The 12,600-nt window shown below is 39.6% G+C and overlaps 1 protein-coding gene across 2 annotated transcripts; it reads left to right on the top strand.

Moving 5' to 3' along the window:
- Window positions 1–254: 254 nt before the first annotated feature.
- On the top strand, window positions 255–11,265 carry KLF6 (KLF transcription factor 6). 2 transcript variants are annotated; one of them, XM_078663310.1, is made up of 4 exons: window positions 255–690; window positions 3,585–4,164; window positions 7,624–7,747; window positions 8,824–11,265. In XM_078663310.1, exons 1-4 carry the CDS (start codon window positions 589–591, stop codon window positions 8,873–8,875), a joined length of 858 nt encoding a protein of 285 aa, XP_078519436.1. In that variant the 5' UTR covers window positions 255–588; the 3' UTR covers window positions 8,876–11,265. The 2 variants fall into 2 exon arrangements, with proteins under 2 accessions (XP_078519436.1, XP_078519437.1); XM_078663311.1 differs by lacking the exon at window positions 255–690 and adding an exon at window positions 2,833–2,886.
- Window positions 11,266–12,600: the final 1,335 nt, after the last annotated feature.

The following is a 12,600-nucleotide window of genomic DNA, read 5'->3' as shown; positions in this document are numbered from 1 at the left end:
TGCACTCGTCTATTCCTCACTGGAGCAAAAGGTGTCCATCCCGAGGAAGCAACGCAGCTCAGCCCGCACACAACCATTCACTACACTTCCTCAACACAGACTGCCAAACGCCTTATATATGCTGCTAAAAATAGCCGCCGAGCAGCTGCCAATCCCATCTATCTAGATTTCGAATCGGTCCAATAGCTGAGCTTCGCACTGAAGATGTCGTCACGCCAGAGCTTCTCCAAATGTGCTCTGCTCAGCGGTTGGATGGGGCTGACATCATAGGAGCACGGCCCCTGCGCGGCGTCGGCGATTGGCAGAGGCTCCAGAGCCAGGCTAATGTGGTCACGCGGGGGAGGCTTGCCTTGAAGGTTTGAATAGGGAAGTTTTGCAGAGGTTTACATTTGCAGCCAGTTCAGTGTTTGCAAATATTGTAGGCTCTCCGCGGGTTCTCTTGGTTACAGGACAGACGTCTATCTTTCGACCCTTGTTTTTAACTGCAATGACATTTGCATGAGACTCGTTTCTTTTTGGCCCTTTGTGGATTTTCCAGGGACTTTAATAAATATATATTAAATATATATTTGGACGTTTTAATTGACCATGGATGTTCTACCAATGTGCAGCATTTTCCAGGAGCTTCAGATTGTGCACGACACTGGGTACTTCTCCGCTTTACCGTCTCTGGAAGAATACTGGCAACAGGTAAATGAAAGTTTATTTTCATGGCGTTGCTCTTGAAGATTTAACTGTTGCCACAGTGTCAACATGCATTGCACTCGATAATGGTACAGAGACGATCCAATGTTGTGCCTATTTACATGCGCAGCTATGGCCTTCGCTTCTTTGGGTAATTTGTGTATTTGGAGAAGGGTCGTCAGCTGAGACATCTGAGGCTCCTGAAAATGTTCTGTCACGGGTAGCCGTTATTTTTGCAAGCAGCAGAAAATGACAGTGCAGCACGCTGAGAAACCCTGGCTGACTTGTGCTATCCCTGTGCTCGGTGCTGCTGCCAATGGTAAACTTAATGCTTGTCCAGGATCCAAGCTGCGCAGCTGGGGCTTGTCATTTGAGCTGGTTTCAGCCAAGAGTTTTTTTTTCCCCTTTAACTTCCATTTTGGTAGTGAGTACAAATTACTTGATCCGTTCCTTCGAACTACTCAATTTTCGGAAGGGGTTGGGTGGACGGTCCTTTCGAAAGTTAACATGTCATGCTTCTAATTTAACATTTTTTAATTCTTCCTCTGTTTTTCTAAAGAAAATTCATGTTTCTGTTGTGGTTTCATTTAAAAGTATTCATATGAATTCTATGCCGACAGTGGGAATGTAATAGCATTTTGTGCACTCTGCACCTTATCTTTGGATGCATTTGTGCTACTACAAAACGTCACATGTTTATTTGTGAGGGGTAGAATAGCTTCCTTTCAGTCAGTCATCTGACACGAAGTGTCACGAGTTGTGAATTGCCTGGGTTAGCTGGCGAGCAGACAGCGATTATCCCCACTGCCTTAAGCATTCACCGTAAAATACATTGTATTCCCCCTCCAGGTGATCGCATCACCAGAGTTTAATTGGATTTGCTATTGTATTGCTGTATTGATTGCAAGACGGAGCTCTTGTGTCATGCATACACAGTGATGTTTACCCCTAACAAACAGAATTACTACGATCAGGCGACTGCTTGTTTGTTGCAAAGGGGCAGGGATGTTTGAAGAAGGTCAGAAACGCAAAGTGTTACAATCTCGGCATGCCTACTTAATTGTATGCGCCCCCCCCCCCCCCCCTTCTTTCAAAGAGACAGCTCCGTGGTACGCGATTGCAATTGATCCCAAGTTGTTTCCTTCAAGGCATTCGGGAGCTGGGCACAGTGCCAGTCTTGGCTCCTAGCAGCCTCTGGACTGATTTAAAACTCTCACGGAGCTTTTTTTTCTGTCTTTCATGGTAATCTGCATAATGGGGATTTTGGAATGAGTTCACTTGTGAGCATTTAGAACGAATTCCCTTCTCTTTATCCTCTAAAATGTAGACTCAGACAGACGGGCCCAGTTGTGCCACTGCCTTTGTAGGTAAATAGGCTTTGCCACTCGTAGCTGTTTCCTAGTCTTTCCGTGCCACATTTATTTTCTGCACTGGTTGCAGTTGTCTGCATTTAGCAGGCGGTGTGAGACATGCAAGGAATATGATCCGAGCGATAAAACTCCCCGTTGCATTGCAGACAGCATGAGAAATATGCATGGTATGTTGGATAGGCATTGCCTGCGAGCTATGTGGTCGCGTTGGCGTTTGATCTCTGCTAAAATAAGGCATGGGCAGAGGGGACATTTGCTGGCGTGCAGGGGGAGATATCATACCAAGCGTACATGTTTTGTGTAATCCCGATCCCCAGTGTTACTGTGAGCACCTTGTGCAAGCGTGACTCACCATGACACACTTAAGGATTCAACAATTTCTCCATGGACACTTAAGCAAGAGCATTACTATATACTTGCACACAGTGAATATGTTGCCCTACCAGCTCTGTTTCAGCCATTTTAGAGGACAACACGACGTTTCACTGAGCTCGCACGTTAACCAATTTTTTTTTTTTTGCAAACATTTTTTTTTTAGCTGACAATCTGAGTTTTAAGGGAAGTATCTCTTGGCACTGAGTGAAAGAAATTGCCTTTGTGACTCATACTCTTGCACGATTGGTCAGTAGATACAGTTCTTGCTCATTGTGGTATTCGCAGCAGGAATTTCCTCTTTTCACATCCTTTACAAAAGCACATCCCTTTTCTGAAACTTCCCTTTCCTCTAGTGAGATGATTGGAGGCTTGCCCTGTTCCTGTGGCTGCCACAAGTGTAGCCTGGGCAGCGTGCTGCATGCCAGTGCACTTGGTAGTGGCATTCTTTGAAAGTCTGGTAGGTTGCGTTCTCATAGACAGGAAATGGGTGGTTATGAGCCCTTCCATTGATGGGCCTGAATGCAGGCTGTCAGCTCCTTGCAACCATACTAGAATGTGGCTTTGTGTGCTGTTTCTCAAAGACGTGACACTGTTCTTAATTTAACTGTCTGTCAGGCCACATTGCATGAGCTTTGGTGACTGTTCATGCGGAGATCCTCATGCATATATTTACACCATTTATGTCACCGTACTGTATACTATTTTTGGATTATGGCCTGTTGTAATCGTCTTTCCCTACAATGCAATCACAAGTTTAATTCTCGAGTACATTATTTAAAGCATTTTTTTTTACAAAAGCCTATCGCCATTAAAACGTATTCTGTTGTCAAATATGCAGCCACTAAGGTATGGTATGCTGCATATTCAAATGAATGTAGGAAGATCTGGAATGCTGTTTTGAGCATGCCTGCTCTTACCATTATAGCTGGTTTGTGTTTATACATACTATCCCAAACTCTTTACGTGAATTTGGTTGTTTTTAAAATGGTGGTCGGTCCACCTATTTCTTTGCCCACATTTCATATTTGTCTTATGACCGAGTGATGCCATGTCTGCATGTTTCTGATGCCTTATTCCTTCAATGGTAAGATGATTTGGAAGGGTCTTCCACTTACAAAATGTTTGTACATTTATTTCTTCTGTGCTTTCTTTCAGACGTGCCTGGAATTGGAGCGGTACCTTCAAAGTGAGCCTTGCTATGTGACAGCGTCTGAATTTAAGTTTGAAAGAGAAGAGGATCTCTGGACCAAATTGATACTGGCGTGTGAAAAAAAGGAGGATTGTGATCTCAAAAGTGCAAGTACACTCATTCCAAAGGAGGAAAATCAGGATCAGCTGAGCTTGGAGACCAGCAGTCTGAATTCTGATGTTGGCAGCGAGTCTTCAGACAGCTCAGAAGAACTTTCGCCTACCACCACTATGTTTACCTCTGACCCAATTAGTGACGCTCTAGCCAATTCAGGAAATGTATGTTCCTCAGTTGCTTCTACTCCTCCATCCTCCCCTGAACTGGGCAAAGAACCTTCTCAACTCTGGAATAGTGTGTGTGGGGAGCTGCACTCCCCGGAGCAAAGCCTTCTTGAATCTGTGGGAATGACTGATGACAAATGTAGTTCACTCAATGGGGACAGTTCACCAGATGGAAGAAGGCGCGTCCACAGATGTCTATTTAATGGCTGTAGGAAAGTTTACACTAAAAGTTCACACTTGAAAGCACATGAGCGCACTCATACAGGTTAGTATTGAAAAGAAACAACACTGAGTATACCCTCATTTATTGTGCCACCTTGCCCAGTCACTGTGAGAGAGCCCAGAGCATGCAGATGATGTAATCGTACCATAAGTTAACCATCATGAAAACGCATCACTTCCTCATTCTTTCACAGTGGAGTTAAACCCTTGAAGTACAAAGGCCTCCCTAGCTCTGGCCATAGATGAATGGCAATCGTTTCAAATTACCTAATGTTCCAAAGGAAGCCTCTGGCCTCTTTAAAGTTAAGAACACATGTTTGCTTTTAAGATGAATCGACCTGTGGGAATTGGGTTCATTTGAGTTAACATTTTCTACAGAGGTACCTATAACTCAAGCACTTAAGTTCTTACTTTCAACTGTTCAGAGAAGAGAAATATTTTAAAAGGTTAAACTTGAGGTTTTACTTAAAAATACAAATTAACTCACTGTTCAAGAAATCAGTGACTACCAGGATAGCTAAATATGCAGAAACCATTTTTCTTGTTTGAAAAAGGAAAATATTAGAAACTGTGTGTGTGTGTGTTTTTCTTTTTTGCCTACTCACTGTCTAAAGATCTGTTTTGATAATATGTTCAATTCACGACTTCAGTTTTAAATGCAATGGCAACGCAGAACAAGCCTCTGAATGGCTACCACATTTAATTAAAACCCAAGCTATGCTAATCAATTATATCGAAGTTATAAACTTCGAAACTAGTTTCATTTGTTGCCCAGTTTTTTTTATATAGACTGAAGGAGACTCCAATTAAGAACAATTGTGCTCTTCTCCTCCTGCTGCCCTCCCCTTAAGTATCCAACAACAGTTTTTTGTTGTACTTTACACAATGTCTACTGTTTATCGTATTGCACATTGTCTAGATGAGATTAACACCCACACCTGACTGCATGTACAATTCATATAACAAGCACTGGCAAAGCCAATAAATCTGGCATAGGGTACCAGACATTTGACATAGTCAAAGCTTTGTTTTATTTTGTCATGGGTTTTGCAGAACTTTATTGTTGGCAAAGCTGCCAGACCCTCATCAATCTTAAACAAAAGAAGCTAACAGCAAACATATTTTGTTGGTCTCAAAAAACACACATTGCTGCAGCACTACCTGGAACATTAGGGAAGTACATTGTCTGATGTGCTTCTTGTGAATAGGCTGAATACCATCACTCATAGTAAAGTTAACCAATGGCTGAAGCGGGCAAACTCATTTCTTCAAGCTGTGTGCTGTAGTGGATGGAAGAAAAATGTGAATGTCTCCATAAGTTACCAGTGAACGAAACTCTCTGGCTGAAAGCCTTTATAAGTAAGTGTATTGTATATTTTTTGTAAAATCAAAAGGTCTATGGTACGTGCAGGCCTAAAAATCAGACCAATTACGTTAGTTAGCCTATGTAAAACTGAATAATGTTTCAGTACATGACAGCACACATCTTTGTGGTTATTATGTCAATAAACAGTCATCTGTTGGTGTGAAGATCACATGATCACGGTAGTCTGAGGTGGTTCTCCTTAGTCATGCATGTAGATTGTCAATGCCATTTTATTTTTGACATATCAAAGTACCATTGAGATTCTTATTAGGCTATGATTACAACCCTCTGGCACACCATTCTGTTTATGATCTTGCTGTTGCAAAAAAAACATGTATCCAAACCTTTGTCCGTAATTGTTTAGTATTTTATGGGGGTAAAATGCACCTTTACTGGAAAGTCAAAATGTTGTGATCTCTGAAATATTCCTACTTACAAAACCTGTATGGCTGTGTTAACTCTACTAGAATCTGACACTGGACCAGTCCATTGATGCTGGTATATAAAACCGTGTCCAGCTTTGGGGTAACTTAAAAGTTTGACTGCTACAGACATTTTTTAATATGAGAGAATGTTAATTTGCTTTGGCAAGTCATGCATTTTAGACAGCTCTTAGCCCACATGAAATGACACATGGAAAGCCTACTTTGGCAGTGAATTGGATCTGGAATTTCTGAGTTTGAGTTGCATGGTCATGATTTGTGTGTCACTTTCATAGTTATTTAGAATGTGTTTGTTTTATACTGTTTTTGCCAATATGTAGCCTTGAACCACATTTTTGGTTGATTTTGATTGCAGTGGCTCCTTTGCATTTTAGTTTATTTGGTGATCTACAATTCCAATCATGGGTAAACCTCGCTTGTTGAATATAGATGACATGTACTTACAAATTGTTAGATTGCATTTTGCATTTCAGGTTTTCGATTTGGAAAATCTTTTGACTTCTTATCAATGAAATATGATGGCCATGAACAGAGAACCTCTTGACTTTTACTCTACTATGAGATTATGGAAATATTTATTTTGTGAAGTAATTTGGAGAGTAGTGAACCATGCATCAGACTGTGAACGTACTCTGCTTGAACTTCTATGACCTAATTCCAATCGCCTGAGCTAGCACACTGCTTCAAATACCAACAAAGTTGCTTAGCCATGTTAGATATTCAGATGTCATAGTAACCTTTCTTGTACAAATAGGCTTTTGCTTATGATCCTTCAAGTAGACCACTTTGAGCAACAGGACATGTAACACTCTCCCATATATTCTTTTAAAGACTAGGCACTTCATGCTTCCATAAAATGCTTAACATACAATGGCGATTCATTGGCTACAATTACTGCAACATAAACTTCATGTAGTTTTTCCAGAGTGCTACTGTCAAAGATATTACAGCTGGCCCATTGCACACCAACCCATTGAATACAGGGGACCCAATCATCTTCCTTGCAACAAAGGCTGTGTTTCATCTGAAAAATATTAGATCATATAATCTTCAAATCATAAATTAAACTCTCAGTTCAGGAATCAAAAGGATGAATTCATAAGTGTAAGGAATTGTACCCTAATGTCCTTCAATGAATAACGTAACAAACCAAAAATAATAATAGTATAAAGCCAACTAACATTGTGACTTGTTTGGGGCCCTACTTGGAGGTGCAAGACAGAAAACCGTAGTATTAATGGATATAATTCAGTTTTGTTTTTGACAAGATAGTAAATCTCTAGCAAATGCTTATATTTTTGAGAGCATCTTGCACATGGCCATTATGTTTACGACCTGAACCAGATTGCATTCCTTTTGCTGAATCATCTGATTATGATGCTAGATGCATTGTTTACCCTTACTCTTTATAGTTACAGGTCAACATACCACAACTTCTTTAGAATGTGATTATTGTTTCGATGTTTTTGTTTTATGGCTGTTATAGTATTTGTGTTTTCCCCCCCAAAACATTTGATCTAGGTATAAAATGCATGTGCTCCCTTTTGTCTTATTTATATATTTGATTATTAAGGTCTTACAATGTACCTAGAGAATGACTACACAACAGACCTCAGTACCATGTTTAGTTTTATAATCTGCATGGATGAAGTTAATTGCCGCTTTTGTAATGCCCTGACCTTCTTCATTGCAGGTGAAAAGCCTTATAGGTGTTCCTGGGATGGTTGTCAATGGCGTTTTGCAAGGAGTGACGAGTTAACTAGACACTTCAGAAAACATACTGGTGCCAAACCTTTTAAGTGTGCTCACTGTGACAGGTATGTATATTTGTATGTGGTAGTGCATGTCAAATAGAATCCCTAACCAAATGCTTTCTTTTAATTCAGCAGGAGGTGGAAGGGGGTTGGTTCTTGGTCATGTGCTATACAGGTTTACACCTGAAGTGACAACAGGAAATGCACGTTTCCATACAATGGACCATTTAGTTAATCATTTAGTTAGATATGTAATAAAATTATAATGGCACATTGTAATACCAAATCTTCAAATGATTGTCTTACTTATTTATCTCATGCAAAATTGGATCAACTTTTGTTGCAGTAGGAAGGTATTCTAAAAGCTTGTAGAAGAAACGAGAACAAGAATTGCAGTACTAGTCTTTCTACAATTTTACAGCTATCTCAGAAAACCCCATCCACTATACAAAAAAACCTGTATGAAAAAGTGATTGTCTTAAAATTGTTTATTTCCTTCTACTTTCTTTCCTGCAAATGTATCCCTTCCTTATCTTCCATCCTCTCCATGCTTTCTCTGAGCATAGTCTACTGTAAGTTGCATGACTGTCTTAAACAGATTGTATCTGTGCAAATTACCCACAATAATTTCATGGAACACAACCGCTCCTTTTTAACGATATCCCTGCAACAAACAGTATTTAAGTTCTCTAGCCTCTCTTTTCATCCCACAAAACCATTTGCATGAACTCATGTACCCCCAATAGTGATCACACCCACCCTTACTGCTATTAATTCAATCTAACTGAAAGAAATGGGTGCACATGCATGGATTGGTTTCCTTAAGAGCCAAAGACTAATCCCAATAACCACTGACCTTAGATTTTGGTTAGTGTGCTACTTGCTGCACAATGCTTCAACACATCATCTGCGTTAGTAACTAAGGTATAACTGCAGTCACACTACAGTGGAATGCATAAAATTAGGAACACAAAGTTTAATATGTTGACCCTATCAGTTGTAATACTATTACTCGTAGTAAAATTAAGGAATAAGGCTATGTGCTCCTTATGCCCACCCCCTTCCACCAACAGTCTCTTTATTTTACATACATGAAAAGTGCAACAAATAGTAATACCATTGTGATTTTATTTTTCCAGGTGTTTTTCCAGGTCTGACCATCTTGCCCTTCACATGAAAAGACACCTCTGAGTTGGTCAGCAGGTGAAGCGTGTGAGCTAAGCAGCTTCAAGGTTGTACTGCCTTGTGAGGAGGGATGCGTGTTCCAGCCAAAGCATGCCAATTTGCACCCTACCCAGTGGCCTTCAGGACCTTTCTTCTTTGAAGGTCTTCGGAGGGCTAATGAAACCATGTAAGAAGCGGCATAGCAGCAGTGGTGCGTGACGTCTAGGGCTTCCTGGACTTGTACCATACTGGTACCTAACCTTCTGAGGGGCTCCTAAGCCTCTGCCGTGAGCATGTGCACTGAGAATGTTATTGACTGGGTGACTGTATGAAAATGAGGAGCTAGTAGTGACTGTATGCTGAGGAACTAGAGTTTGAAGTAAGGGAAAGATGAGAACATGGCCTGAATGTTTGTATGGAAGGTCAAACTTCAAGATGGGACAACCACCAATCAAATCCAGAGGGGTTGACCCCTTAGAAGAATGGAAAACAAGGTTGGGAACCCTGAGTGGAGATGGCCCCTTTTCCCGTGTGAGAGGAGCTTTTGGTGTCTGGTGCAGCTATTAAACGTGCAATGTGTCAAGTAGCTTGTTTTACATGCTACAAAGCTCATTTGTAATCCATTGTATAAGCTGTGTATTTACAAATATAACACACCTATAACTTTTCATTATAATAGAAAGGTATTGCATGGTTCTGGGGAACTATACACTTTTCATTCTTTAATCAAGACAGCAGTTTTGATACCAGTTCAAGAGCAGCTACGATACAATTGGTCTGTTACAATACTATGTACGGAACATGGATAACTTTCTGTTGGGTGGATAAAACCACTATTGCTTAAAACTGATTTTCTCATGCAGCTAATTTCTCTTATTTATGCCTTGAGGACTAATTTCTGGTTTTCTAGCAGTTTAATGCACTGTTGTCCTTAATAATGGTGCCTTATGCAAGTGACCTTCTCTTGTGGAGGGTCTTATACAGGGGTATAGGAGATGCAAGCTTTATTAAGGCTCCTTTGTCACCTGGAAGGGTACTGTGTCAAACGTGCAAGAGAAACACATCCCTTCATGTACACCTTAAAAAAAAAAAAAGACCCTTTAACATGCCAGAACTCTAGAGCATGTCACTCTTTGATTATTCAAGTTACTTCAGAAAGTTTTTGTCTCTTTGCAAGTACAATGCATAAAATACACCTGTTCTCTTCCTTATTTTTTTACATTGACCTTGCACACTGATTTGATACTTACATTTTGCACTTAAATTGTAAAAAGAAAATGTTTATTTAGACTATAGGTACAGAAATATTGACTTTACTTTTGACATACATAATTCACAGTTAAAAATCTGCATCTGCCTATGCTTAGCATGCAATAGAGTATTATGTGGGGATCATGTTTTTGGATGTATGCCCTCACTGCAACCTCGAACTGCCATCATCCTCTGAAGCATTGTATTTCTAGACCAAGAAGAATGAGCGGAGGCATATACCTATGGAACCAATGGCAATTTGCCTCATCACAGTATTGTAATCGAGCTTTAGAAAGAAGACAGTAGTATATATTTTTATAATTATATATTTTATTTAAATCAAGAGCTAAGGGTGTCTTTCAGTTCACAGATGGAAACATTCACAAATATTCTCTGAATCAATTGATGATTGTTTTACATTTTTTTTCCCTGTTCAATGCTTTGTTGACTGTACAACCCTCTTGGCTGCTGAATGGCAGGATGTTTTGCAAATATTAGTACAAAATCGCCTGGTCGTATTAACAAAACCAGCTAATACACTGGCTCAAGACCTACAAAGCAGTGCATTCTACAACCAAGTAGATTTCCACACAATGAGTTAGTTATTTTGCTCAAAAATATGTGCCAGCAAACGTTTTTAACCTACTTGAGTAGACGCAAGCTTTCAAAGGTAAACCAGTTGTGCAAGTTTGGAAAGATCTTCCTTTTGAGAAGCAGTCTGACTGGTGTTTCAAAATCCCCCTTGTAATTCTTACCTAATCTCGAGAGGGTAAACACAAACAAAACTTGCACTGGCTTGTTTCAATTGTGGAAATGCCTCTGGGTTTCTATGGGCAGGGTGGAGTTGCACACGGTGTCAAAATGCCTGTAATTTTCGTGATGAGTTAGTACACACTGTCCAGGTGATAACTGAGCCTCAGCCAAGCTGGTGAACATAAAGCATTTGCTTTACGTTATAAAAACAACAAAAATAAATATAAAATGTTTCTATTGTTAAAAGTTCTTTTTGTTTGGAAGCACCCTGTTATCTGAAGAATCTTTGTAAGATTTTTGTAAAAAAAAAAAATTGTTTTTCAAGATTTTATTTGAAATTGTTTTTGCAAGATTGTTATATTTCTGTATGAATGTATTTTTTATTGGAATAACATAAAAACAAATTCTTAGCACCTTTTGTAGTGTGGTTTTCTTTTAATTATTAGGAGATTACTTGTTCAGTTTCTCCTCCAGCAATACTGCTGGGCCAGCTACATCACTGATAAATGCTATGGTGACTGGGCACAATGTTGCATAATATTTTCATGTAATGACCGATCAAAGGAAACCATTATTCCACATATGGAGTTTGAAGATAGCTAACCACTTGTTTGCCAGAACGTGAATAATTCCTAATCTAGTCCGATGGACTTGTATGCAAACAGTATGGTACTTGTTATGATGCACCGATTAAACATACCAGTCATTAATCACATTAGATGCTAAATGGCCATAAGCAATCATTATTTCTGTGTGGGGGTGGCACAAAGAGTGTTGGAGAGAGAATGTTCCTGCTTATCCTTTGAAGGTGGTGTATGGTAAAATCACTTTTCTATATTCACACAAGGACTGCAGTACTACCATTGTACTTAGTGGAGTTGTAAGCTACTTAAATCACATCTACAATTCCTGATAGTTGAAGTCCAGATTTTGCTTTTCCAGTAAGCCAGAATAGGATCTTTGGGTAACTGTGAAGAGTACCAAACACTCAATGTACACTGCAAAAGCCTGTCCCAGTGCTGTGATGAGGACAGATGACACCTTCTTAAACATCCCTTTTGTGAAGCTAACTGGAGTAAACTGCAATATTTATTTTCCGGTTTCTGGGCTCGTTTCATAGCAATGTTTTTTTACATCACTTATTAGGAAATATGAGGGAAACCGAAGCATTAGCAAGATTGGAGCCAATAGAGTAAACAAACACCTTTTGAAATGTTTTTAACTGGCCTTTAAAATTAATCAAACCAAAATAACACCCAAAGCAATAATAGAAAGTATAGTATAAAATCATTTTACAACTAGCATGCCTTCTTCATTTTAGACGTCTCTACCCATTGTCTGTAATAAGGTTAACAACTTGCAAAACTACAATGCTCCCCAATCGTTTCGTATAATTCAAATTCCATACATGTAGAGATCATTTTGTATATGCTGTATCTGGATTAACTGAACTGATGTTTACTTCTTATACTCGGGTGAGCTGCAGCTGCCTGGCATTGCAACATAACCATGAAGCTAAAAGAACAACAAAATTGGCCCTCAAAGTGATAACCGTAATCTGTGCAATCACGAATTCTGCAATGAGCGAGGTCCAAGTGAGGACATGGATTGTGTGCATCTGTTGGCATTAGGATAGTATAATCACTCACTCGATCTAGCTTAAATTTACGATATTGCGATACTCAAGTTATTCTATCACTGAGTTGTGCTCTTTACTCTCATCTTAGTTAAATAAAATATTAATAGCA

The sequence above is a fragment of the Lissotriton helveticus genome, chromosome 10, assembly GCF_964261635.1.
Source record: "Lissotriton helveticus chromosome 10, aLisHel1.1, whole genome shotgun sequence".
Lineage (NCBI taxonomy): Eukaryota > Metazoa > Chordata > Amphibia > Caudata > Salamandridae > Lissotriton > Lissotriton helveticus.
The sequence above is the reverse complement of the archived record's forward strand: the minus strand, read 5'-3'. Positions and strand labels throughout refer to the sequence as shown.